At 46.9% G+C, this 25,545-nt stretch overlaps 12 protein-coding genes across 12 annotated transcripts; 6 read left to right on the top strand and 6 right to left on the bottom strand.

Annotated features, from left to right (window-relative positions):
- Positions 1–1,101: 1,101 nt before the first annotated feature.
- On the bottom strand, positions 1,102–2,188 carry N7529_008415 (NifU family protein; the record flags this gene model as incomplete). Its single annotated transcript, XM_057243942.1, has 3 exons — positions 1,102–1,245; positions 1,295–1,828; positions 1,901–2,188. 3 exons carry the CDS (start codon positions 2,186–2,188, stop codon positions 1,102–1,104), a joined length of 966 nt encoding a protein of 321 aa, XP_057095480.1.
- Positions 2,189–3,779: 1,591 nt separating this feature from the next.
- N7529_008414 (zinc finger HIT domain-containing protein) lies at positions 3,780–4,458 on the top strand (the record flags this gene model as incomplete). The annotated part of the gene is made up of 2 exons (XM_057243941.1): positions 3,780–3,850; positions 3,912–4,458. The coding sequence occupies 2 exons, from the start codon at positions 3,780–3,782 to the stop codon at positions 4,456–4,458; spliced, it is 618 nt and encodes a 205-aa protein (XP_057095479.1).
- Positions 4,459–5,699: 1,241 nt separating this feature from the next.
- On the top strand, positions 5,700–9,053 carry N7529_008413 (putative Ras guanyl-nucleotide exchange factor RasGEF; the record flags this gene model as incomplete). Its single annotated transcript, XM_057243940.1, has 6 exons — positions 5,700–5,936; positions 6,065–6,389; positions 6,446–6,661; positions 6,893–8,436; positions 8,495–8,923; positions 8,973–9,053. The coding sequence occupies 6 exons, from the start codon at positions 5,700–5,702 to the stop codon at positions 9,051–9,053; spliced, it is 2,832 nt and encodes a 943-aa protein (XP_057095478.1).
- A 578-nt stretch (positions 9,054–9,631) lies between these two features.
- N7529_008412 (LYR motif-containing protein) lies at positions 9,632–9,991 on the top strand (the record flags this gene model as incomplete). The annotated part of the gene is made up of 1 exon (XM_057243939.1): positions 9,632–9,991. The coding sequence occupies one exon, from the start codon at positions 9,632–9,634 to the stop codon at positions 9,989–9,991; it is 360 nt and encodes a 119-aa protein (XP_057095477.1).
- Positions 9,992–10,626: 635 nt separating this feature from the next.
- Positions 10,627–11,874, bottom strand: N7529_008411 (putative PP-loop ATPase superfamily protein; the record flags this gene model as incomplete). The annotated part of the gene is made up of 1 exon (XM_057243938.1): positions 10,627–11,874. The coding sequence occupies one exon, from the start codon at positions 11,872–11,874 to the stop codon at positions 10,627–10,629; it is 1,248 nt and encodes a 415-aa protein (XP_057095476.1).
- A 485-nt stretch (positions 11,875–12,359) lies between these two features.
- On the bottom strand, positions 12,360–13,752 carry N7529_008410 (Male sterility NAD-binding; the record flags this gene model as incomplete). Its single annotated transcript, XM_057243937.1, has 2 exons — positions 12,360–13,563; positions 13,619–13,752. The coding sequence occupies 2 exons, from the start codon at positions 13,750–13,752 to the stop codon at positions 12,360–12,362; spliced, it is 1,338 nt and encodes a 445-aa protein (XP_057095475.1).
- Positions 13,753–15,833: 2,081 nt separating this feature from the next.
- N7529_008409 (uncharacterized protein) lies at positions 15,834–17,328 on the top strand (the record flags this gene model as incomplete). Its single annotated transcript, XM_057243936.1, has 4 exons — positions 15,834–15,989; positions 16,046–16,319; positions 16,375–16,730; positions 16,798–17,328. The coding sequence occupies 4 exons, from the start codon at positions 15,834–15,836 to the stop codon at positions 17,326–17,328; spliced, it is 1,317 nt and encodes a 438-aa protein (XP_057095474.1).
- Positions 17,329–18,688: 1,360 nt separating this feature from the next.
- Positions 18,689–19,351, top strand: N7529_008408 (uncharacterized protein; the record flags this gene model as incomplete). The annotated part of the gene is made up of 1 exon (XM_057243935.1): positions 18,689–19,351. One exon carries the CDS (start codon positions 18,689–18,691, stop codon positions 19,349–19,351), a length of 663 nt encoding a protein of 220 aa, XP_057095473.1.
- A 378-nt stretch (positions 19,352–19,729) lies between these two features.
- Positions 19,730–21,184, top strand: N7529_008407 (Zn(II)2Cys6 transcription factor domain-containing protein; the record flags this gene model as incomplete). Its single annotated transcript, XM_057243934.1, has 1 exon — positions 19,730–21,184. The coding sequence occupies one exon, from the start codon at positions 19,730–19,732 to the stop codon at positions 21,182–21,184; it is 1,455 nt and encodes a 484-aa protein (XP_057095472.1).
- Positions 21,185–22,923: 1,739 nt separating this feature from the next.
- N7529_008406 (Glucose/ribitol dehydrogenase) lies at positions 22,924–23,887 on the bottom strand (the record flags this gene model as incomplete). Its single annotated transcript, XM_057243933.1, has 3 exons — positions 22,924–23,279; positions 23,340–23,798; positions 23,857–23,887. The coding sequence occupies 3 exons, from the start codon at positions 23,885–23,887 to the stop codon at positions 22,924–22,926; spliced, it is 846 nt and encodes a 281-aa protein (XP_057095471.1).
- A 631-nt stretch (positions 23,888–24,518) lies between these two features.
- Positions 24,519–24,836, bottom strand: N7529_008405 (tannase and feruloyl esterase; the record flags this gene model as incomplete). Its single annotated transcript, XM_057243932.1, has 2 exons — positions 24,519–24,784; positions 24,809–24,836. The coding sequence occupies 2 exons, from the start codon at positions 24,834–24,836 to the stop codon at positions 24,519–24,521; spliced, it is 294 nt and encodes a 97-aa protein (XP_057095470.1).
- Positions 24,837–24,980: 144 nt separating this feature from the next.
- On the bottom strand, positions 24,981–25,545 carry N7529_008404 (uncharacterized protein; the record flags this gene model as incomplete). The annotated part of the gene is given in 3 exon segments (XM_057243931.1): positions 24,981–25,261; positions 25,315–25,423; positions 25,435–25,545. The coding sequence occupies 3 exon segments, from the start codon at positions 25,543–25,545 to the stop codon at positions 24,981–24,983; spliced, it is 501 nt and encodes a 166-aa protein (XP_057095469.1).

The following is a 25,545-nucleotide window of genomic DNA, read 5'->3' as shown; positions in this document are numbered from 1 at the left end:
TACCATATATAAGCAATCAAAGAATACGAATAGAAATGTCTAGACCTCTAAGGGTAGTCAATGACCTTGGAATACTATTCGAAAAAGCTCTCTACTCCCCAATAAGAATAGCGCCACTGCGGGTCTATGGAGGCGATCATCTGGGGTTCTACGAAATCGAATATCTAACTGCTAATTTCTATTATTTAATATATAGCGCATATATGTTTATATGTGGATATATTATTAGAGTAAAATAGAATAGAATCATAGAATCACTGCAAAAAAAGGAAAGAGAGAAAGAGAAAAGCGCACGGCTCGCTTGCGGGGGACACAGGCCAGACTGTTCTGAACATAAGTTACCCCGGATTGATATGCATCGAGTATCAAATGACCCCTCTTCCCATGGGCCCAATATGTTCCGTGTGGGGGTGAGATTCCAATAGCCATCCTCTAGATTTATTGCTCTTTCATCTTTTTTTTTGCGGGGAGAGCTAATTATCTACTGTATGACTCTAACCGTTCGCTGTCAACCTTGGAACTCTCCACGCGAGTGATTTGATGCATCTGGACCGTTCAACAGGGTGCCACAGAGTTATGTAGTACAGATTTACTCTGCTTTAGTGCATTGGGTGCATTGGAGGAATTGGACATGAGAGGAAGTAAACTAAAAAGACCCTGTAGGGGATGGAGGAATGGCTCTGCAGCATTTATGTGGTCTCGACGAATCACTTAGAACAACCTCCGACCGGGTTCATTCCTTGTTCAACGCGGCACAGATAGTAACCATCTCAAAATGAGAAACTATAGTCCAATGATTTTGTTTCCTTGATATTGACGTCAGAGGTGGCTAACCAGACTAGCTCTCAAGCTTTCCCGAGGTTGACAAAGTTGAAGCTCAACGAACCCCGCCTATCAAATCTGGCCTGAATTTCATGGCACTACATCCCACGTTCCATAACTATGTATGTAACTAACTACATGTACTTACATTACTTGCACCCTATAGAAGGGTCTATAGCACAATTCAAAACAATCCATCTTTGAGAGATTCAATACGATTTCCCTTTTTGAAGCATAGTTAATGTACAAAGTATACGCAGACCCAACCACTTTACCACTTCATGGTGCAGTATCCAAGGGCGCGCTAGCAGTAGCAGCAGCACCCTTCTGCTGGCGCAGCTTCTCCTCGAACTTGGAGAATTCATGCATAGAAATAATCTCCTCCTCATCCATAACCTGCTCAACACCTTGAACCTCCTCAATCTGCAAGAAAATTAGCGGTTGCTTAAACAAGGAAGAGGGAAACACATACATAATGCATCAGCATAGACTCAATACCGTTCTTTAGCGTAACAGTGCTAGAGTCGCAAGTGCGGCAAGCACCACGCAACTTAAGCATAACGATACCATTCTCAAATCCCTTCAACTCGATATCGCCACCATCCTCCTGGATAGCAGGACGGATTCTCGTCTCGAGAAGCTCCTTGATCATACTGACAACCTCATCGTCGTCTTCATTGTAGGAGAGCGAATCCTCGCCGCTCTCCTGGTCGGCCTCGGTGGCGCCCTCAATCGTCGTCACGATCGTCTCGCCGGATGTCACAGCTTGCGTGATAATGCTGAACACCTCCGGCTTGATGTGCGCCCACTGCGCGTCGCTACCTTTCGTCACGGTGATGAAGTCTGTGCCGTAGAATACTGACGTGACACCCTCGACGTCGTGTAGTTTGGCTGCGAGTGGAGATGGGTGTGGCGGGGCGAGAGTTGAGCGCGGAGTGAGGTATTCCAGGAATGTGCTGGGGAAGCCTTCTGGAAGAACGCGGTGGTTGGGAATGAACTTGAGGGCCTGTAGATATCGCATAGTTGGTTAGATTGGTTTTTTTCCTACACAAGGTGAGAGTTGAGCGCTGAAACTTACATCGGGGTTGGGAGTGTTTTCGGTCTGGATGAAGATAGTGCGCTTGCTTGTTGGCGAGAGACCGTTCACACCTCCCTGTGAGGCAGGTTGCTGGAATGGTCGCACTGTTGGCCGGCGACGGGTTTCTGAGGCTGTGAGAGTCGGGAGTCGTGCTGAGCTAGAGACCTGTCGGTAGGATGCGAAGGTCGGTCTGATTGTTCGGGCGGAGCATTCGACTGGAGTAGCCAGGCGGCTGCTTAGCAGAGCGCGACGGAACATTGTTGTGGATGTATTGCTCATGGACATCATGTGAGATGAATGTAATTGCACAACCTGTTGATGCCAGATGAACTGTAGAAAAATGCTCGCATTTCTCCGACTACCGTTGTGACGCAATTTGGGGTGCACGTGATCAAGAACCTTTGGGTAGATGACAAATGGAGAGCTCATTTCGTCCAATCAGAGAAAAGATCTTTGGCCATTACAACTATGAATGTGCCGAAGGTCGGACATTGAGAGACCAGTAGTTTCAAGTCAATTGTCATCATTCAAAACAGTTGAAGGAAATAGCATTGTCGTAGAAGTGAAATCATCATCGTTGTGGGCCCCAAACATAGACCGGATAGACGAAAGGATTGAAGCAAAAATCCGGACGAAAGAAGACATCAGAACTTCTTGGTTTTCTATGCAAACTCCCGTATTGTCGTTCAGGTAGCAATCTTGAGTTCATCGTATATTTTACTGCGTGAGAATGACGGAGGCCCAAATTGTCGGTAAGACTAGCAATGCACTGGCTCTACTTAGTGAGATGTCCGCCATATGTAGAGTAAAAGAGACATCATGTTTAGGAATCAAGTGAGATAGTCAATGCGTGATAGAAGAAGACAAATAGCTCCACTATAATATGTATAGTTTGGCATTGGACAAGTGACGAAGGTCAACGATATCTAGGAGCAGGATTCGCAGGGTAGAGAGAGGTATGGAGGTTTCCCTAAAGAAAGCATTAAACCAAATAGATCAGTGATCATCTCAAGATCATCTCAAAAGGTGTGTAGCAAGTCAGGTCCAGCGTGTCCTCGGCCTTCGAAAATCCACGCGTCAGACACATAGCAATCAGCACAATCTACAACAAACTGCGTTTCCTCGCTGGCACCTACATCAAATCGGGGAATATGAAGGTCCATCCGAAGCGGCTGGGCTATCCCTTGACCGATTCCAATTCTAGTACGGAGTACTCTTGGAGCTGAGCTTCAGGTCGAATTTGACAGCACTATAATAAAAGACATGATCCCTTGCGTATCCCACGCAAACGTGGCCACTCTTGACACATCGCATGCATTTGGATCGTTTCGTCACACTAGACAGGGGTTAGGGTTGGACGGGGAGAAATCGGATCAGGTCACAATCGGGTCGTGAGTTGGGATTTCGATTTGGGCTTGACTTTGTCGCTTTCGGCATGTAATACAGCGTTTCAATATATACACCTAAGTAGGTACAACGTAGTGCTCCGCCCGTTGTGAAAGCCGGATGACAGGTAAGGTCTCTTGCCGCTCCTTCAGACCCGAGGGATGTGGGCTGTCGGTGTGACGAAGTACCAATGTAAGCAAGTGGAATGCTTCGGATTTTATTGGTCACACAATCTATGCAATACCAAAGTAGCAAACAGGATTCTTCATCAGTAACGTTCTGGGGTGATATGAGTATGTAGAAGCGATAGCTGGTTTATCGATAAGGCAGAAACTAATGCCTGAGGCTCCGGGCAAAAAGATAGCGCCCGAGCTTCTTTTGCAAATCGGATCGCTGAAACTTGTCCCTGCATTAGCAGACGCGAGCCAGTCGAAAAATGAGGGACCAAGTCTGATCACTCTGCAGCTCATGGGTGCTTCTGAAAACTGTCACAATGGCTGGTTCTTGTGAGGTTTGCTCTTCAGAGCCCTCAAAATATCGCTGTCCCACATGTCAATTGATGAGGTACGTTATTGTGATTCCATCGCTATACGTGGACCAGTTGCTAAGAGTTGTTCAAACTTAGTTGCTCGCTCGCGTGCACGCAAGCGCATAAAATCTACTGTACTGCGAAACCACCATCGAATGAGAAATCGAGCAACTCGCCCAATGTCAACCCGCCTGATGTCAACCCACCCGATGTCAGCCCACCCGATTTCAACCCACCACAGGACGATGCAAACATTGAAAAGGTCGGACCCGGCTCAAAAGCCCCCACATTCAACTCTGCAGAAGTTGCGACCTCACCGGAGATGAAAGAGCTTCTCGATAGCCACCCGCAACTTCGCAGTCAGCTACAAGAGTTATACCAGTTGACACTGGAAGAAGAATGGGAGGAATCATACACGGCACCAGCACGAGGACGGGGACGTGGTCGTGGCCGAGGTCGGGGCGGCATGAACACTCGCAACCGGGGCCCTTGGAATTCCGAGAAAGGCTTCAATCGAGGCTTGGGCAGACTCCGAAAAATGAGGCAGGATTGTGAGGATGGGAAGGAGACTGGCCAGAATGCTGAGGCTTTCATGCGGTTTATGGCACTTGTCAATCGCGGCCAAGGAGACCAAACAGTCTAACACCCCGGAACTGAGTCATCTGTTCTAGGCAAAAACAACCGCACACGAGACGGACCGTCGGTAAAGACATCCCCCATGCACAAAGTGACAGCACATCCGTGTTAGTGAGACATGCAGATCACAGACACGAGCGTCTCTTATCAACGGTTCCAGTGGAGTGGTTGTCAGCCCATTGACTGTCGAAATTAGGGTGGTAATGTTTAAATTGGTTGTCAGATCTGACGGCCTCAGCCTTGTACACTTCCCGAATATATACCATTATTCTATCCACATATAGGTACATATGTAGTTTTGACACTTTGAATTTATTTTCTCGTAACCGAATTAGGAGAATTATTATCCATAAACATTCCAAATTCTATGAGATTTTTCGAGCATCACAGAGTGCAACAAACATGTGAGCCAAGAAACTGTCATCTTGTCAAAGCCTAGCGGCCTTTTAGCGTATTGTACAAGCCTAAAGCGGAGCCGATGGCCCAGAACACATTTTAGGAGCATATCGGTAGAAAAGTACCAAAAACGGGACGTGTACAGCCTCATATTTCTGACCAGTCACAACACACATTGAGGTTCGAAATTATCGCTTGGGCAGCGAGATTTGGATAGTTTCAAGAAATTTTCGTCTCATATTGCACATCAAGAATATGAGACCGAGTATGATATAAGCGAGACTCCCTAGGTACTCCGTAGTTATTTTTCAGCTGATAAGTACTAGTTATTTAACTAGGTATATGTTAATGGACTAAGAATGGACGAATCAGTGATAGCCAAAGCATTCAGATCTCGGAGGTATTAAGTGGGCTTCCAATGACGAACGACAATTCCAGCTTCCGCCAAAAAAGGATCTCAACCCCATTTATTCCCCAATCTTTGTGATCTGTCTCTTTACAGTCCTTTTATCATTAGTATTATTGTTGGAACCTTTTTCTTATTTTTCTCTTCCTTTTTTTTTTGTTTGGGGCCTCTCGGTCAATTACGGCATCTGGAAATCGCAAACTTACCCTGCATCACTGACGCATACCCGCAAATCACCTGGGCAAGTTTGGCACTGGAGCTCCCCAAGTCACCTTAATCACCCGGATGGCTGCCTCACTCTGCAACCGAATCTGATCTGAAGCAATGATGGTTGCGCTGCCGTGCTTCTTCTCTCAACTTACACAGTAATCGGAGCGCGCTGTCACACGATTGCTCCATTTTAATCCTGTGGCGGCTCCATGGATAACATTTTGATCGCTCAAGCAATGTCCTCCCAACTACCTCGCCGAGAGAGAGCCCACAGCGAGAGAGCCCAAGCAATTCCTACAATACGACCAGCTATGGGAAATCGAACAACCTCCGCCCCGGCTGGAGGCCCACACAAACTCGAGGCTGCGCGGAAGCCAGGACTAGGAACTCAGCCTGAGCACACATTGCTGGAGGAAGACGAGCTATCGCCTAATAGCGAAGTAACGAGGCGCACGCAATCTCGTCCACACGGGGTATGTTCCATTGATGCAGGACAATTCAGCGCAACAACGTACAAATTGAGGCGAGATATGCGGAAATATCAGGATATGCTGCTACGATGAAAAAGAAATGAATTGCTAACGACTCGTTTACTCTGCAGGAATCCTCCAAGACCGGTTTCCCCGAAGTGACTATCGGCGTCGTGGGCGAAGAGAACTCTGGCAAGACCAGCTTTGTCAAATGTGCCTTGGATATGAAGGACCCGCCTTCGTCCATTTGCAGCAGGAAGAAAATGTCCTTGGACGGATCAGTCTACATTGTGCACCTGCTCGAAATTGACTTGACCCAGATCCAGTTCGATGAAAATAAAAAGATCATCTGGCCGAGCACGGAGCACTTTTCATCTGTGCCAGCCATTGACGGAGTCCTGGTTTTGCATGATGCTACCACACCGGACAGGCTTTCGTTCACAACGAATCTCATCGGTAGGTTTGATCTGCTATGGAACGGATGTAGCTGCCAGAACCATGTGTTGTTGCAGTGCTGATGATCTTTTCAACAGACTCCCTGGCTGCTTCGGATCTGCCATTCTTGCAGGTTGCCTGCAAATGCGATGTCAACCCTGAACCTTTGGAAGACAACAAAGTCGATGCGATCCACGACCGATACGAGATCTACCGAACGTCATTTTCTTCACCAAGATCACAGCGGATGTGTATAGCTTTGGTTCTGCGTGCAGTGATTTCCACCCGTGAAGGTGAGTTTTGATGTGTTTGCCTTTTTTTTGGTGTGAGATTTCTCGGACAAAAGCATTGTGGTGAACTTGTGTGCCTTGGCCCCTTGTGAGGGCGGGCCAGGTGGGTCGCGGTAGTAGCGTTCGCTACCTCTTGTCAAGCCCACCGATCGACAGTGCTCCCCAGGGGATAAGAGAAAGGGACTCGACAATCTGGTTTTTCCCTTGAACTAACTCTCTTGGTTCTCTTCCCAGATCTCGCTTTGGAACTGGATTTCGATCCTCCTAACCTCCCTGTCGCCCCACCGAGAACAACCACCAAATCTTTTCAACACCCACCCCACGATTGGCATCATAACCGTGCCAACTCCGAAAACCCCTCAACCGTATTCGCCGGAGCCGCTGGCGGCCCACAAACCACGGTCTCAGATCAATGCCTCGATAAGGACGAGAATCGCCTCTCAGTCGACCATACAAGCCCAAACTTGGCCCAACAGCAAACCTCTAGTTTTCACCGTTATGCTCGAAGTAACTCGCAACCGGTGCGACCGCAAACTCCACCGTCCGGAACTCGTTTAAATACGCGCAGACCGTCAACACAAGAACAATATTCCCCGATCCACGACAACCGCCAACAACGACTACACAGCGCCTGGCGACACAGCGGAGGTTCGGACGCATTCAACAGCTTCCTCAACATGGAGGACGAGGTAGAAGATGGACAAAGCCGGCCGCCCAGCCCTGGCACAGTTCTGCGACCGAAGCCGAGCAGCGAGAGCAATTCGAGTGCAGAGACAGGGTTTTCTTTCGATGAGCTTGTCGACCGCCTAGTTGCCCTGCCGATGTCAAAACAAGATCAAAAATTCGGCTCTATCTTTCTATGCCTATACCGCAAATTCGCCGCCCCCGGAACACTTTTGAATGCCCTGATATCCCGATTTGAGCGGAATGAGACAGGCAATGCCGATCAGCTTGCCCGCATGGCCGACCAGCTACGATTGCTCGATGTCATGGCCCAATGGGCCTCAGAATACCCTGGAGATTTCGCGCATCCTAATCTTCACAAAAGAATCGTTGAATTTGTTGCTACGCTCGAAAAGAGCCACTTCTATATGTTCGCCGCGAAGGAAATCGGGTCCCAGTTGGATTCCAATGCAAAGGACGACGATGTTGGTTGGGCCTATGGTGGAGACAGTGATATGGACGATTCCCAACTCGTTGAGACGTTCTTCGATAATTCGGGTCGGAGCTCTCCAGCACTGGCTTTCACTGGCGCTGGCACCGCACCTACGCACGAGGACGAAGAAGAACAGGACCCGATCTATAGTATGAGTGCACTGGATCTCAGCGATGGGCCACATGATTCGACATCACGACTCTCAGGCACACTTTCTGTTTCTTCTAATGCCGCCGATAAACCTAAAAGCACCACCAACCAATCATTTACATTATTGAGTCTTGGTGCTGCCCAGAAAGAGGCGTTGCGTCTAACATTGACACCCAAGACTTTTATTGGCAAAGTCCAGTGGCGGTTCTTTATGGAGACTCCAGACGAAGAGTTTGCAAGAGAGTTGACGCGGATCGACTGGGTTATGTACAACTCATTCCGGCCACGCGATCTTGTCCGTCATGTCAGTTTGTCGGGCATTGACAAGGATAAGATCAAAAGCTTGACAAACGTCAATCGGATGATCAAGCAGTTCAATCACCTGGCGTTCTTCGTCGCCAGTATGATTCTTTTACGCGATAAACCCAAGCACCGAGCGAAGGCGCTGGAAAAGTTCATGAATATCGCAGCGGTATGCTTACTAGACTTTGGTCAATATGCATAGAATAGCAGCTAACTTAAATCACCAGAAACTCCGCCGTCAAAACAACTATAACTCCCTAGGCGCCGTGATCGCGGCCATCAACGGCACCCCTGTCCACCGCCTGACTCAAACCCGAGAACTGATCCCCATCCCAGTTCAGAAGGAGTTTATGCGTCTGGTAATCCTTATGAGCACGCAACGAAGCCACTTCGCCTACCGTCTTGCCTGGGAAAACTCATTCTCAGAGAGAATCCCATTCCTCCCCCTCCACCGCCGCGACCTCGTCTCTGCTGAAGAAGGCAACAAGACATTTGTCGGTGAAACCAAATCCCGCATCAATTGGAAGAAATTCGAGGTCATGGGTGAGGTGGTCCTTGGCATTCAGCGAAGCCAAAAGAGCCCCCATCCCCAAGCTCAGAAGTTCGACGATATTGAGAGACTGATTCTAGAATCGAAGCTCTCTGGAGACGAAGAGGTGAGATTCTCTAGCTCAGAATAGTGACCTACTTACTGACTTTTCCTAGGACTTGTATGCTCGCAGCTTGCATGTCGAACCGTCCACCGGAGCAGAGGGTCGGAGGAAGTTTGGCTGGTTGCGCTCTTGAGCTAGTCGCTTCTTGGATCAAACTTCGTTCGCCCTGTCCAAAACTTCTCTTAAAAGTGCCAGTCTCAAACATTGAGCTGGGTACACCTCGTCCGCTACCCTACCCTCTCTTCCACACCACCTCCCAGCCCTTTCTCATGCCGCCACGCCCCTATATGATTGATAAATACTGTTGTTATCTCTTGCCTGCTTTTCGTTATGGACTCGGCTCTCCGCGAGTGACCGATATGACGCTTGGAGCGGTGATACGTCTAAAAAATAGCTCCGCTACTACATTTGTACATATGCGTGCTGAGGTGCGGGTTGATGGCCATCGACCATCTTGCAGGTAGCATTAGCTACCGCCGGTATATATTGACAATTCAAATTTGACTCAATACTCCTAATTATAAAAGTAACGTCCATTCAAATTAAAGTAAACAGCGTTCAATAGTTTAGACCAAGCACAGCTGGGCATAAAATATCGGATCACGTGCAGAGATTAACCAACCCCGAGTCCGAGTCTGAAGCCTCAAAAGCACAAGACCACAACCACCCAAGCTTCCAATCCAGTGCAAACAGATAATCCCAATACCCAAAATGTCTACCGCCACCTTCCACGCACGCACAACCTACCGCGCCCTCCTCCGCGAGCTCCCACGCAAACAATTCAAAACCCCCTCCCCACTCCACCAACGCCTCCGCGATGTCTTCCGCTCAACGCCATCCGCCGAGAACGGCGCCCTGCCCTTTTCACACGCTACAACGGCCGAAGAACGCGCCCTCCGCGTCCAAGAAGCAGATCAACTCGCTCAATATGCCCGCGCCCAGCGCGTATACTGTGACTTGCTTGAGCGGTATAACCCCGGCATGAGCATGGACGAGGAAGAGAAGATTAGACTTACCGCCAACCGGGTTGGGTTTGAATTGCCTGAGCTGCATAATCCCGAGAAGAACTAGATGAGAATGATGGACAATAGTATCGCTTTTTGATGCTGTTCGGCTGGGATGGGGCTTCTTGATCCGCTTGGCTTGGCTGGATTAGTTGATACTTGGAGATGGAGTCAAAACCTTTTTGCTCTGATTGTGGTGGTATTGTGTCGGAATCGTCGACTTTTACGGCTATCGTGGCATTGAGGCTTTGCTGATGCATGTATTCCATGGAATGGGCGTTTTTTTATGTTTTGCGTTTGGGATTTGTATACTACGGTCTGGATACATGTATAAAACAGGATAGAAGGCAATGCCGATTAGCATGTACCATCGTTCTTTTTATAATTGCTCTATAGTAGGAATCGGCTATATTGGCTGATTTGTCGGTCGTGTCTTGGGGTACTTCATCAGCGGCATAATGCCTTGGTCGGTGATGACAACCTGATCTGGCTCTGTGTTTTTTGGCATTGAAATATCGGTGTTCTGCCGCACAGTGATGGGTCACCGAGAGTATTGGACACTTATCCCGGTCACGTTGACACTGGGGTTTGTGCGGCGATGACGGCCCGGCGAGAGGGGCATCATGACGATGCCGTAGACTTCTCCAGGCCGCGGCACCAGAGAGTTTGTTTCTGGATAGGCGGGTTTCCTCTCATGATTCTTCAGGTAGCACTGAGATGAGCACGCTCCATCTGGCGCATCAAAGTCGAACTGCCTTCCTCGTCCTCCATTCCGACCTCGATTGAAGTCTTGGGCCTGTTCCGGTTGAGACCATCCAGTAGCAGACATGCCTTGCAGACACGCTGGCTGGAGATGTAGTTACAACGCTCACAGTGTTTGATGGTTTGAGCCTTGATTGGTCTCGAAGCCAGGCCACGAGTTTGGCCTCGGTTTTTGGCTGGTGGAGCAGCCGGAAGCTTGATCTCAGTTTCGTGTGATTCAGCCGCATCGTTGTCCGCAAGCTGCTTTTCCATTGAGGCCATCTCTCCGCCGCTGGTGCGGCCATTTTGGCTACCACAGCCACCGCTCGACTCCTCTTCTGCCGCGCCAGACTGCTTGGATTTGGTGGTACCACGGACCTCCACTGGTACAAGCGCAGCCATATCTTCACCACTCTTGACGATATCGAGAATCGAACTTGGTCGGATCTTCTCAAGATCTTTGATCAGAGTACGAGCGCTGCCACGGAATGCCTCAGGCGAGTAGATACACTCGGTACTGAAGTAATCGAGCTGTCTGTGATGGGCGTAGAGAACAATCTCTTTCTCGTAGGCGTACTTGAGAGGCTTGCTGCGCTTGATATCCGAAGCGCCGGAGTCCGTGACGATACTAGTACCGCGCGACAGACGGGGCAGATCACCGCGAAGCAGGTTCATCATAACTGTCTCCGCAACATCATCTGCGTTGTGGCCCGTCACCACGTGGTTGATTTTCAAGCGGGCGGCGCCTCGGTCGAGAGCCTGCCGCCGGAACACGCCGCAGTATGTGCAGTTTCCCTTCTTGCCAACTTGTTCCACCACCTGATCCATGGTCCAACCGTATAGCTCGCCGTATCCCACGATCTCGAGGGGCATGTCATATTGTACTGCGTTGCGCTTCACAGTCTCTAGACTGTCGTCGCGATAGCCACGGATGCCCTCGTCGATGGACAACAAGCACAGGTCCAATCCATAATCGTATCGTTCATTGAGAGTCTTCAGTACTGCTGCCAGTACTGTACTGTCTTTTCCGCCACTCGCTCCGATAGCGATTCGCTCCCCGCGGAAGAAGAGGTTTGTGCCGATGATAGTCTCGTGGACTTCGGTTTCGAAGATCTGGATGAAGCAGGCACGGCAGAGCTTATGTCTGTTCTTGGGTCGGATGATGACGGCCCGCGCCTCTTTGCAGTTGAAACACAATGTCGGCGCCATGATGAATATAGGAGTTGGTCTTGGTTGAGTGGCGGGCATCAAGAATTTCTTTTCCCCCGCGGTAGATCAGGTGGTCCGTGCGCTCCTAACTATAGAAATGGCCTGGTCTTTTGGCACATCTACCTAGCTACGTACATATGTAGACGAAGTAATTAATTTGCTTGATCATCTATAGCATAATCTTATCGATAAAGATATCTAACAGTTTCTGGGCATTAATTCAGAGTATAAAACTGGTGCAATATATATAAAAGGGCATACAGAGACTGAAGGAGCGATTCAACGCTCAAAGCTTCGAGAATTATAATATATATCTTCAGTATCTATATATACCTCCAACTTCTTTTCTGAAACTTCAATGAAACGTATTCATTCTCCTTTTCGCATAAAAACCGAGGAAATTGTACTCAAACAGAAAAAATATCAAAAAAATAAGATAAAGTTGTCCCCAAAGGACATTGCTCACCATCATTGCTTCATTAAATTCATGAAACTGCCTTCTCATTCAGATGTGCCATAGGTTTGCCCTTGCGACAAAACAACCTAGCAGAACATGCTGGCCAGTTTTTTTTTTTGGCTACTTCAACCGCTTGATGATGAATGTGATGCCGCCTCAAATGCAAGGAGTATGGCTTTGACCGATCAGCAAATAAATGGAGATTCCCCTTCTCCGAAGTCCCTAGCTTCTCCGCCAACTGCACAGTTTTCTGTTCTGAAAAAGCAAACGAAGTACCAATAATCTTAAACTTGCGAGCCATTTGGTGGAGATTAGGAGAATGCCAGTCATCGGAGGTCCAGGTGGGCTTCACATTCCAGGGTAAAAGTCTTTCTTTCTTGAATGCATGCCACCACTCCTCGGTTGTTAACCGACCCTTCTCTCCACTAACTGCATGGACACATCCACTCGTCCCCAGCGCCACATGGACCAGCGTCCGATCAACTACCACATCCACTGGGACCTCGTCGATAGTGGATTCTTGGTCTGGGTTCTGGCAACGAGTCGCTAGAGCAATCTTCCGGCCTGGGTGTAACATATATGCTGCTGCACAGGCCGTTGACGGTGCCCCGTAAGAGGTCGTAAACCCGTGGTATGGAAATTTGTCGGCTGGACCAAGGACCGAGGGTCTGATGATGAGAACTTGGTCTAGCTTGTTGCGCTCAGATGCTTTTTGCAGAACAAGCCTCTCTGCCAGGTGCTTGGCATATGCGTATGGCCAGGGAAAGTCGTGAGCATCATATTCATCGGATGAGCCGGTCTTTGTGACGGCGCTCCATGCGTCGAGGGCACTTTGGTAGTAATCGTCGTTTTCGTTGCCGAGTGGATATACTCTCTCATCCACTTGTACATCTGTTGATTTGTCGGCCTTCCATAAATGAGCGTTGGCGTATGCGGTGGAGAAAAACACAAAGCGCTCGAGGTTGGGGAACTTGAGGGCATAGTTCGTCAAACACAGGGTCGGTGCCATGACACTATATGCAAGTTCACGAAGAGAATTATTCAGCTGGATGGACGAGGCAGCATGGAAGACTATGTGTACTGTTTGCTTAAGCATCTGAAGTGTCTCCTCTGATAAGTTCATTGTCGCAGTATCACCCAATTCGCCATCAAGGATGGTAATCCGCGAGTTTTGTGTGAGTGTTTTTGCAGTCGCCGCTGGAAGCATACCAGTCCATTTTACGTTTGCCTTCCTAGATATTCAGGTCAGAAATCAATAACTGGATAGCAATCATATTGAATTCTTACTCGTGTCCACCTCGACATAGCACATATACTCGTTCTGGTGACGATTGATTCAAAAGTCGCCAAAGGAGAACAGTGCCAATAAATCCTGTCCCTCCTGTGATGAAGACTGTTTTGCCATTATAGTAGTCCCACATCTTGGTGAATAGGTAAAATTTGGAGGATACAGGGAGCTTTGTGAGTTAAAAATCAATCTGCAGGATGAAGTATATTTATTGTGATAACCTGGTAGAACAAAGGGACCTTTGGTGGGTCCTTCGACATGCTATATACGCCGTAGCATGATAGGATATCTGCCATAGAAAGTTCTCTCGAAAAAATCGAACGTGGAAGTGCATTCCAAATCTGGACGCATGCAGATCTGCAGCTAGGAAGAGGGGGATGCAGTTTGTGCAACCATCACACTGTGAGAGAAGCCAGAGAGCTGGCCAATCTAAACAGTTGGACATGGTATATGTAAAGGTTTGAGAAGAAATAAATGTCCGTGGTGTAGCTTCAAACTTCAATAGGTCGGAACCTTGGAATATCACCCCCGATCAGTGCATGAGTTGCACAGAGCTGCTAACACGTATTGCGAAACCCTAAACCCCCATTCTGGGTCTACAGTCGACCATCTAGTGCTTCAAGAGATGGCCTGAACCTTGTGATATGAGAAAAGAAAAACGACTTGATAAATGAAGACAATAAGAAGAAAGTGTTGGAATGTTTGACAATAGATGCACACCGCTTCATGCAGCTTCTAGCCAGCCCACACATCTTGACGGAAGTCACCTCGAATTGCTCCGTACATCCATTCATATTTCCAGCGTGCATTCAATAGAGACGAGCCTTGATTCCTATTTGTTACGTTCTCTAGCGTCCAATTCATCCCGAACGGATCGCGATCACCATCTTTGGTTCCCAGATACAATTATTGCAAGGGCCGAGTCCCAGTTGATCCTTTACTATTGCTGCAGAAGTGCTGATCGGGGCGCACAAGTTGACAAGTACGACCGAAACATACGGAGATCAACCACGAGATCTTGTTTCTTACTTGAACAAAGGAAGTGATCGGCCCAGCGATACGACTCTAGCATAGAACACCAAGGAAGTTCAAGCTTTTCATTATCTCAACACTGGTAAGAATCTAGCACTGACTATTTCTGGCCAATTATTATACAGAGTCACAATGCGATAAGGTGATGAATTGAACATGTTTCTCCACAGGTCTTGCAGCGGCCCCTCCCGGTCCCCTTCAATTCGCTTTGGCCGTGCGTCTCATCCCTGCGTCGCGATACGGATGTAGGCCGAGCATCCAATCATTTTGGTGTATACAGTGTAGGGAGAAAATAACTGAAGTGTAGAGGGTCTGGTCCTTGTCTTTATTCTGGGCCATTCCCTCTACCCAGATCCCAGCCAATAATTACCTAACGTCCAATGCTTGTGGAAACAATCGATTAAGTATTACCATTCTCTACATTTCTACTAAAGCACCTGATGTTGGAGTCATTTTACGCAGAGTATTGGAGATAGCGAAACTGTTAGTAAAATCACACATGCAGCACTTATTCCATTCGACAAGGGCTTGGCTAACATTTGCTAGTAACATCCTATTTTGTTTGGATTGTTGCTACACGCCACTAATTTTTTGGCCACAGTCTCAGATTCATTCAATTGTTACAGGGCATAGAAGCCGACCAAGATCATATTTAACTACGAAACAGACTGGAATTCGAGCCTTGCAGATTGTGTCAATTTGTCAATTAGGGAATGACAGGGGCTATCATTGCCGCGTGCCATCCATACCATTGGCCTCGAGTCCCCGCATATAATTTCCCCAATTTTTTTCAAAAGTGAGACTACCTCCAGGCCTGGAGCTAAAGGGGAATTGGGAGCGACAGAGACGTCCGTGCAGGGACAAGGTAGTTGTTACGCATTCCAGAGGAGGTCTCTGCCATGGCATAGGATTCCGACGTATGTATGCCAAGCTGTTAATGGGAACAGAAGGATGATCACAAGTCGCGCATTCCAGAGCGCAATTATGTGGGGATTTTAGTCCGAGTTGTCATAAACATACAGACATAAACCTTATTATCTATGCCATCTTACTGCTGTTTTGCAATTGGAAACATGAACCTTTATGTTGATCGCATGCAAAGAAAACTTCTTGAATTTGTTCCATTCTTCCATATATTCCGTCATACTCGCCCGTTCTTTTATACCCTGTTCTATCATCGACATGAAACCTGGTCCCCTTGACATGGGCTATGCCCGACCCCTGGAGTTTACTCTATCAGTGGTTGTGAGGACCAGTCCTAGTTCTCTTGACTTCCAGTTTGCTGCTGATACCCTGGTTTCGCAATGGCCCGTACTAAATTTACGGATGAACCCATTGGTGAGAACCACTGCCTCGAAGGGAAGAGGAACAATATATAGACTAACAGACAATAGAAAACCAAATTCATAGACCCGAAAGACCCAGGAGATTTAACAGATGTCTGGGAAGGAAGGGAACTTCCACAAGACCTCAACGAAATACTCCGCATTTCTCCCAAAGCGGATTTCGCTCAATTGATTGACTCTGAGGCACTTGATAATGCATTGGATTTCGGTTACGGGATCCTGCACGCATGGAATCAACGAGTTTTCTCTATTCGAACCGTATTCTTGAACGACGCCTGTTTAATCGGGTTCAAATTTCTGCAGCCACTTTGCGATGCAAATGGTAATCCACAGCCCGACCAACATTTGAACCAGCAGATCTGACGAGGTCATTCCAGGCGCCCATCAAATAATCCAGGCTTATTGCACTATTCTCAGGGGAGAAAGGATTACCCATACGCTCCATGCTCGGCCATCGCTGTCATTAAAATCTGGAGTACTCGAAAAATGTGCGGAAATGATCGAGTCGCACCATATTGCAGACTTGCATCGACACTCCATGCATCGAACCTGGGCATCGGGAATCAGAGCCTTCGGGAAGCAGATTGGGAGAAATATCTGCTATCCCTCTGCTAGGCGGGTTAGCAAGTCTTTGCTGGTGCCCCGAGGACAAGTTTTGAGATGGCTGAAGGAGGCTGAAACCCAGCAGGCCAAAGTAACCGAACACGATCTCTTGGTAGCGTTTATCTACAAGGTTAGTGCATCGACTTCGATTTTTTTATATTGTGCATCAAACTAATTCAAATTTTACCTTTATACAGGCTTCTTTGCACCCGCCTACCAAACACAGGTTCGGATTGGCGATTGATATCTCACAGCAGCTTCAATCTGAGGCGAACCTCTATAATCCTTGGTATATGATGCCCCTTCCTGATCCGATGCCTTCCAGCGAATATAGCTCTCCCTCTTTGATCCGAATGGCAGTGCATATCAGACACACAATTCACGAAGCCCAGCAACCTGAATGTATCGGCGAGGTTGTTGAACAACACAGGAACACTAGGAAGAGCCCTATGATTCCGAAGACATATGGCAGCCGAGCTGCTCAACCGCGGATCGCAACCTGGAAAAACTTGCCTCTTTTTGATATCAATATTCAAGGACAGAATCCTCTCTTTGTTCAAGGTAGTGTTGATTACTGCGGAATTTTGCGCGAAGCCAAGACACACCTCGATGACTTGCTGGTGACTTGGAAAGCACAGGACCAAGAAGGAGATGACGGCGGTTATTGGATCCACGGTCGATTACCGGAAGCTGTGTGGAGGCGCATGGCTGATACTTTGAATTGCTGAATTGATTTTCTTCTGCACGCCTGGAGCGTGTGTTCATATTTGATAAAGTGGTATAATTTGGCCATTTTATGATCCAAATTTTAATTATAGTCTCATAATTGGTCAGCATTGAGGCTGGTTGGTCCTTAAAAGAACGTTACTACCTAGTGTTAGTCCAAGCCTAGCATCAGCCCCATCAGCATCTGTGGGCCAAACTATAAAAAGACGACAGGGATCTAAAAGAGATCATAACATAGATACTTTTTATCATTGGCGGGATCCACAAAGTAGATCCAGGTTCATTTATAGCCGAGTTTTATTTGGGTACTCCATTGGCCTCAACGTGGAGTTCTAGCGGCTGTCCCCGGCTTACCAAGCTCTCACTGTCCCAGTTTTTGACTCTAGATGCGTTCCGTCTACAGAGTCTGGATCTTTCTTTAAGCGGAGACAGACGAAATTTCTAAGAGTGGGTTTGGCAAGGCGTGAAGTAAAACCAGGGGCTGTGTAGATCAAGCGGGGGCCATCGCATGGGGATTTGAAAGGACTAGAACAGTATTTCACTAGAAAACCGTTAACCTGACATGTGATAAGCTTTGTTTTCCTTATAGAAAGCTAAGAGATGAGAATCTGATTTTCTCGTTTGAGGGCTGTGTCCGCACTTTGACATTCTCACTGGGTTTGAAATAATGAACTGTCTCAGGAATAGCTCAGAGTTTCAATTGGTTTAATCTATATTGTATCTGCCTTGATATGTTTGCCAAGACGAGAATCTCAACCGTCGAAAATAAAGTCGAGATTTAAGCTCAAAATAACGAATCCGAGTAAGAACCCGAACCCGAACCGAACCCGACCCAAACCCGACCCACTGAAGCCTTCCTGAGAAATAAGCAATAGATTGTTTCTTAAGTGTTACTAGACTAGAGCTATTAGGCTACCGAAATAGTTTGTGTAGATCAATTTCTTGGTATCTGATCTGCATCCTATTGTTTCTTGGTTGACCACTCTGTTTGGAGACTGTAATTTCACACCCTGAATGATGGTTCGGCTATAAAGTCCTCGGACAATTCGACTTTGGTCCTGGATTTCATTCAAACTCATCATCCACAGTTCTATTCAAACCGATTCCTGGAGATATCTACATCTTGAAAAGATGTCATCAAATTCTTATTATCCTTATACCCCGAGTTTGATCCCTGCGGTGGTTGGAGTTGCTCTATATTTTACGCTGTTTGCTGGTCATGCAGTCCGAATGTGTCGTTCTAAAGCATGGGATGGTATCTATATGGTAACAGGAGCATTGGGTAAGAAATAAGCGGACCTGTTCTAATTGGCTTTATGCAACACTGTGAACTGACAACGATTCGTCGCAATAGTCGAAGCAATGGGCATGGGAGCCCGAATCTACTCCTCAGAAGATGTCGGTAGCTTTGGGGCATATGGTGCTCAAAATGTTTTACTTCTGATTGGACCAACTCTATCCATGTTGACCGTCAATATCACTCAAGTAAAAATGATGCAGTGTTTGAAATCCGAGAACATGGGATTACTCCCAGCTCGTTTTCGACTGCCGACATACCTCACTTTAAACGTTGTTTTGCTTGTCATTCAATTGATCGGAACGGTTATTTACGCAATGACTCAGAATATTGCTCTCGTCGAGTCTGCGTCAAAGCTCCTCACTGCGACCTACGTGTGTCAAATGGTGTTCTGGATATTCACTTTGGTGGAGAATGTTTTCTGGAGTATCCGATTTGGGCGGCATTCTGCCAGTAATCAATCGATGATGCCTCACTGGAAACTCTATAACCAGCTGTTTGGTCTGGCAGTTTCCATCGTTGCCCTCGGCCGAAATTTGGTGCGCTTGACACAACTTGGCATGGGACCTACCGGCTTTTTGTCGGTCAATGAATGGCCTAGCTACGCTTTCGACTTTTATCAATTAGCCGTGATTCTCTTGGGATGGGGTGTATTTTATTTGCCAGGAGTTTGCAAGGAGATTCAGTTCAAACAAGTTCATGAGGAGTCGCAAAGTCATGAATGTTGAAAAGAAGATAGCAATCTGACAAAGAGCTTGGACGTCAAGAGATAGCCTAGAGCTACACATTTCCGGAAAATATAGTTAAGGGGTTCTAGGGTCTTTCAACTTCCCCCGCATAAAGTGGCGCTTAAACATAATAGTCAAGTCCACCCGAGCTTATCGGCTGTGGTTTTCGGATATCTGTCATGGGGTTTCTTTTAACATCGTAGATAAACTCGGAATTCCCTCCAACTTTTTGTCTTTGAAAGAATGTTCTTATTAGTTGAATCTGGTGGGATGGCCTGCTGTTACATTCGACCTAAAAATGCTGATGCCTGGTAATCATTGAACAGCCTGGAGCCTCTGAACTACAAATCATACGAAGTGGACAGATGATATCAAACTATGACCCGAACTCTTTCAAACCGAGCCTGCGATCAATGCCACAATTTGAAAGAAAAATGCCGACGGCCTGATGCAACAACGCCATGTGAGAGATGTGAACGGCTGAATCAGAATTGTCAAACGGCTCGGAATCGCGCAAAAGCCGGCCGAAAACCTCGAGGTTCAAAGAGATTGTCCTACAAACTTCCCACTTCCAGTCTCAGCTCGGATTTCAACAGCCTGGTGACAATTAACACTGCGAGCTCCCCGCACACTCCGTATCCACATTTCTACCGCCCGCTCAACGATGGATTAGGAAGTAACCCGGTACTTTTCCCAGACCTAGATCAATGGGAGAGGCATTTCCTGAATCTCATGAAAGACATTGTTGCGCCATCTCCTCTTGACAAATACCTTATCGGGCCGAGTTTCCACGAGTCGCACCACCGTTCATTCGTGCAGAATATGCTCAGACCAGCTCCCGTACTCAAGAATGCCGCAGTCGCCTGCGCTGCAGTGCTTTTTGGCGATCAGTATGCTCAATATACGAAGACTAGTATTGAAGTCGGCCACCGAAGAGCTGCATTGGCTGTCTCAGAGTTACGATCGTTGAAAATATCCGAAGAACAAGACTTGATTACAGCCTTGGTACTTGGCGTGGCAATGGTCACATTTGCTATGCATGTTGCAGATGGACAGCCCTTTATTATATCACATTACACGCTCGTCCTTGTGAAGCCGGTTTACTCATCTCTCTTGGCTATGGATCCAAGCATAATGGATTTCTTGATGTGCCTTGTCAGCACTGAGACATTCGAATGTCTTCTCAGATCAGAAATACCAACACTTCGGATACACGAACATGATCGTCGAAATGTTGTTGACCGCTACCTTGGACTGACTTCGTCACTTTTCGCCCATTTGTATGATATATGCGAGGTCAGCAATATGCTCCGGGAGACGGGTGGATTAGAGAGCATGAAGATCGATCAACGAGTGAAAGATATCCAAGAATCTTTGAATCAATGGCAACCATCACCGCCACCGGATTTCCTGGAGCGTTTTACCCAGGCTGAAGTTTTTGGAATGCTCGCCCAGGCCAAGGTCCTTCGTCTCGCTGCTTTGCTAATTGTACATCGATTATATCATCCTTTTGGGCAGTGTGACAGAGAGGGACTTATACTCTCTAGAGCCATTACTATGGAATTTGATACAGTGTTTCAATTTGTCGGGCACTCGATGCCATGCACGGCACTCGCTTATTTGGTAGCGTGTTTTGAAATTACCGGAGTGGAAGCGCGAGCGGCGGCTATTGACAAGAGTCAGCATTTTGTGACCTTTTCCAGACAGTCGCAGGTTCGATTTCGGAAGTCCTTACTCTCAGTGTGGAACGCAAAGGATCTCGGAAATCAAATATATTGGTTTGACCTAGGCCATTATATACAAAGGACTAGTTCTGGATCAACACAAGGGTAATCAATGTTCAAGTATAACCAGGCAAGCTGTGTTAGGTATTGTAGCAATGAATTAGAGCCATAATAAGATAGAAAGAAAAAGCAGCCTCGAAACTCTTTTTTTTAACGGGCCATCTCCATGCCCACGCCCTAGGACGCAGCACATATCAATGTAGCAAGAGATAAACCAGCTTTGAGGAAAATCTCCAACACAATATCCTCCACACCCATGCACCATTCTTTCATCAATTCCGAAAACAAGACCCATTTGATAGCTAGTGGAGATTGAAATGTTGGGCAAAATATCCTGTGTAATCTCAAAACCAAGGAAAGTCACCGCAATGCTATCTCCGCTGTAAAGTATATTATGCATACCAGGATCATCAAGTCGGACTGCGACTTATCAAACGGTGTGGAATCCATTGAGAAACTGAGTTTTCACATGTTGGCGCTCGGATTGGGTGAGGGTGTACCATATATCGGAGAGGGATGCTCCTCGATACTCAAAAATAATGGCATATCTGAATGTAAAACTGCTTGGACATATGACTTCGCCCTCAGAAATCCACTTGGAACAGCGAGAAGTTTCGGAAGGTTGTTGTGTTCATATGCGCTCATAGACGGCGGCTTTTCTTGTATATGATAATTGTAGCACATCTCAGTCGATAGAGTCAGAAAGTAGAAAAGATGTGTTGCCCGTCCACTTGACAAATGCCAGATTTGACCAAGCTCCATACCACACGGGATCTAATCGTCGATAGACCTACTCCTATCATCGTATTTGCAAACACGCATATACTTTCTTATGGCAATGATCCCATATACGGGTGTTTTTTCGAGCACAAGTCTTGTGTGTATCAGCTAAGTATCGGTTGACTCGATCGACACCCTCGTCCCAAACAGATTTGCGTGTTTCAAAATCGGCCCTTTGCATTGCACAATTGGGAACATAAATGCCTTGGCCGCATTTCCGTGGTAATGAAATGTGTGTAGGTCGGAAAAGCCCATTTCACCGGACTGCATGGTATGTTCGTTCTGGGGTCTGGTCACGAAGCCCTGAGTGATAGGGAATTGCAAATTCAAGATTGAGTTCCAGACTCCGTAAATAGTTGATTTGGATCGTTTCGTCTGATGCGGCTAATGTCTTGCGAAATAGTATGGTTCGAGAGGGGCCAAATATAGTAAACTCATAAGTGAATGGGAAGCCGTATTGAAGGTAAAATATTCGCATTTGATTCGCGAGTCGGCCTAAATGCTCATCTAGTAAAGAATCAGTTTATCTTCACTATAATAAAAAAGAGATAACTTAGAGGAAGGTGAGATAACTGAGGGGGAAGTGGGAGACAAGTAAGGGTATACTAATTAGAGGTTTGAGATAAAAAAAAGGTGTTGATAAATGCAGTCTTGTATACTTACCCATGAGTTCACGAACCTTGAAGAGTGAAATAAGAGTAGAATGAACGATGGGATTTGGGGTTGTGATGATAAAATTCAACTGGAAGGATGTTCAAGGTGATGCGAATGGAGCGTCAACCTGGGAAGCTACCCTGGTGCTGCCTTAAAAAACATCGTGCCTGCGATCATTCGGTGAGGCCTCAGGCCATACATTTATCCATGCTACGACTACACAAAAGCGATCAATGCTGCACCTACAAACACCTCGCTTTGAGCGAAGAGTACAGTGAGTTTCTTTCCTAGAGCTGACTTGATTTCTCATTGGGTTATTAAATTTCTTCTATGACGATAGTTTTTCTGACCTCTCTACTGATTTAGCGCCATCATCACATTCCAAGTCTTCTGCGTCTCTTCATCGTGGATTTCAGGTTTCTCAATGAAAAAAAAGGTCTTCGCGGAAATCTGGAGCGCCCGGGAGTGCATCTCATCGTTACCCACTCGCATTCCCTTGCCATCCACAATATCAGTTCCAGATAGAAGCTGCGATACAACGCCAGTCACAATACGCATCTTAATATACGTCTCTTTGGGAAATATGGAGATGTAAATCCCGCTTGTAGTAAAGAGCGGTGTTTCAACGACGCCAGGACAAATAGCGTTAACACGGATGCCTTCAGCCCAAAGCCGCTTTCCAATAGAGCGAACGTGTCCGATAAGTGCATCTGGAAGTGGTTTAGCCTACCATGAGAGCATGTTTGAAGGATGCTATTTGTTTCACGTACGTTTAGTACTGACATATACCGGAGACAGCTCGCATGGGTAAATACCGCCGATACTTGATGTGAAGATCAAGTTCCTATCACCCTTGCTCGATTCTGGGGACCGACGGAAGTAATGCATTGCCAAATAGCTAGTATAAAGAGCGCCATCTAGATTGACTTCAACAACTCCGAGATCTGGTTTGGGCGGAATCCCAGTATCAGGCTGCGTCGCATAGTAGTCACCAAATTCGGCTATTCCGGCATTTGCGAAGACAAAATCAAGACGCCGATTGCCATTAAAGATCTGGTCGAATGTGGAGGACAATTGCTCGTAGTTGCGCACGTCGACTTGGTAGAATGTGGTGTTGGAGAGTGAAGCCGCTGCTTTTTCGCCTCGTTCTTGATTACTGCCAAGAATATTTACTTCCCAGCTGCCGGTTTTGCTGAGATCTTCGGCGACTGCAAAACCAATGCCACTTGCTGATTAAGATCCCTGTCAGTGGATGGTAGAAAACTTATATTTTTTGGGGACACACACTGCCACCAGTGATCAGGGCCACCTTATTCATTTTGATATATCCTAGAGAGCCCGGGATGTATATGAAAAGACGACCTAATTTTATCGAGGGGAAATTTCCTTGACCGAGGGGCAACTTTCTGGACCGTTTATGTGGTTTGACGCTACTTGTCAAGTGCATGTATCTAAAGCAACAGTTATCTTCATTGGAAGGCTTACATGCGTTTGATTCCATAGAGAGAAGGTCCATGCCCACCCTACTAGCCATGGGATTCAGTAATTGGACCGAAAATTTGCTGAGCACTCCAGCGCAGGCCCACTAGCGGAGCCAAATGGAGCAGGATATCGCCTATCAGCACTCTGCCAAGAGATCAAACGATATTACATGATTCAAGTTTGATTGACAAGTATATTAAAATATAATCTGGTAAACAACTCCCTCGAGTAAGCGTATATTATTGCAACAAAGATGTACAAAGCCATTCGTTCATGACTCACCACAATCAGATACAATAGCGCCATGGCAAATCTGTTATAGAGTCTCAATTTAATAAACGGGCAATGGAAAGGCACCGAGATAATATTCCAAAGTGTAGCTCTTGATCAAAGACACAATGCATGATCTTGCCGTCATTGCTGCCACTCAATATAGTGGAATTTGTTATTGTGGGACCTCCTTGTTTTCAACTCAATCTTTCAGGGAACAGAGACTGGTTTGAAGAATTGGGCATTGGCTGAAGATTGCTGGTGTCATAACGCGAGGCTCTAGGCACAAGGAGCAAACGGTGCCATTCATTGAGGGCATCGGTACTATTTTGAGATGTCACGTTTGAGAACTGTGTGGACCGAACAGATTGATGGAAGGGGACGGAGGATGCAGGAGAAGGGAATGCTGTTGTCAGACTCGCTATGATAGGAAATGATCTTTCAGCCGGCTGCTTCAAAGGGGCTGGGATCGGGACAGGTCATCTACAAGACATCTTCTTAGCCTTGCCAGCCATCAAGCATTGAGACCCGCAAATTGTCGTACGTGACGTTATCCAACGAAGAGAGGTTGTCCAGCCCAAGAAGCTCCAGACCTCGTGTCACTAACTCACACCAAGCTCAAAGATATCGATTTCTAAGTTCCCTGATTTGAAGTCGTATCATAATTCGCCATCTGATATCACTGGTCCAAGTTGATACCAAAAGTATGCACGGCGACTATTGCTGTCGTGAAGGCCATTGTAAATAGTGCTTGCCAAGACAGCACCCTCAGCAGTGACCATCCCATTTTGCGAAGGTGTAGCGGAAGATGGCATCTGCCTTTTCGTTATACTGTTATTAGAGATAGTGGCGCACTCATAGCTCCTTTCGATATTCGAGTTGAAGTTGAAATGAAGCCTATAAAGGTCGGTACAGTTGTCAACACCTTCCTTTTCCACATCTGTGGAAATGGAGAGTAAGAAATTTTAGTTTCAATAGTTGAGGTTGGCTTACCTAGAGAATCGCATGCAGCAATGGTAAGATTGACAATCTTCTCAAGCTCGCAGCAGGACGGAATATATTTCCAAGTCTGTTGGACCACTTGCAGGAACCAGTGCTTGACCTGCTATTGACCGAAGCGAATCGTAGGGGCACTGATAACGGCTCCATCTCACTTGTCGGGAAAGCGTTGGACTTGACTGAAATCTTCCTGGTCACCCTACGAGCAGCCTTGTTATTATGCAT

The sequence above is a fragment of the Penicillium soppii genome (assembly GCF_028829465.1).
Source record: "Penicillium soppii strain IBT 18220 chromosome Unknown utg000006l, whole genome shotgun sequence".
Lineage (NCBI taxonomy): Eukaryota > Fungi > Ascomycota > Eurotiomycetes > Eurotiales > Aspergillaceae > Penicillium > Penicillium soppii.
The sequence above is the reverse complement of the archived record's forward strand: the minus strand, read 5'-3'. Positions and strand labels throughout refer to the sequence as shown.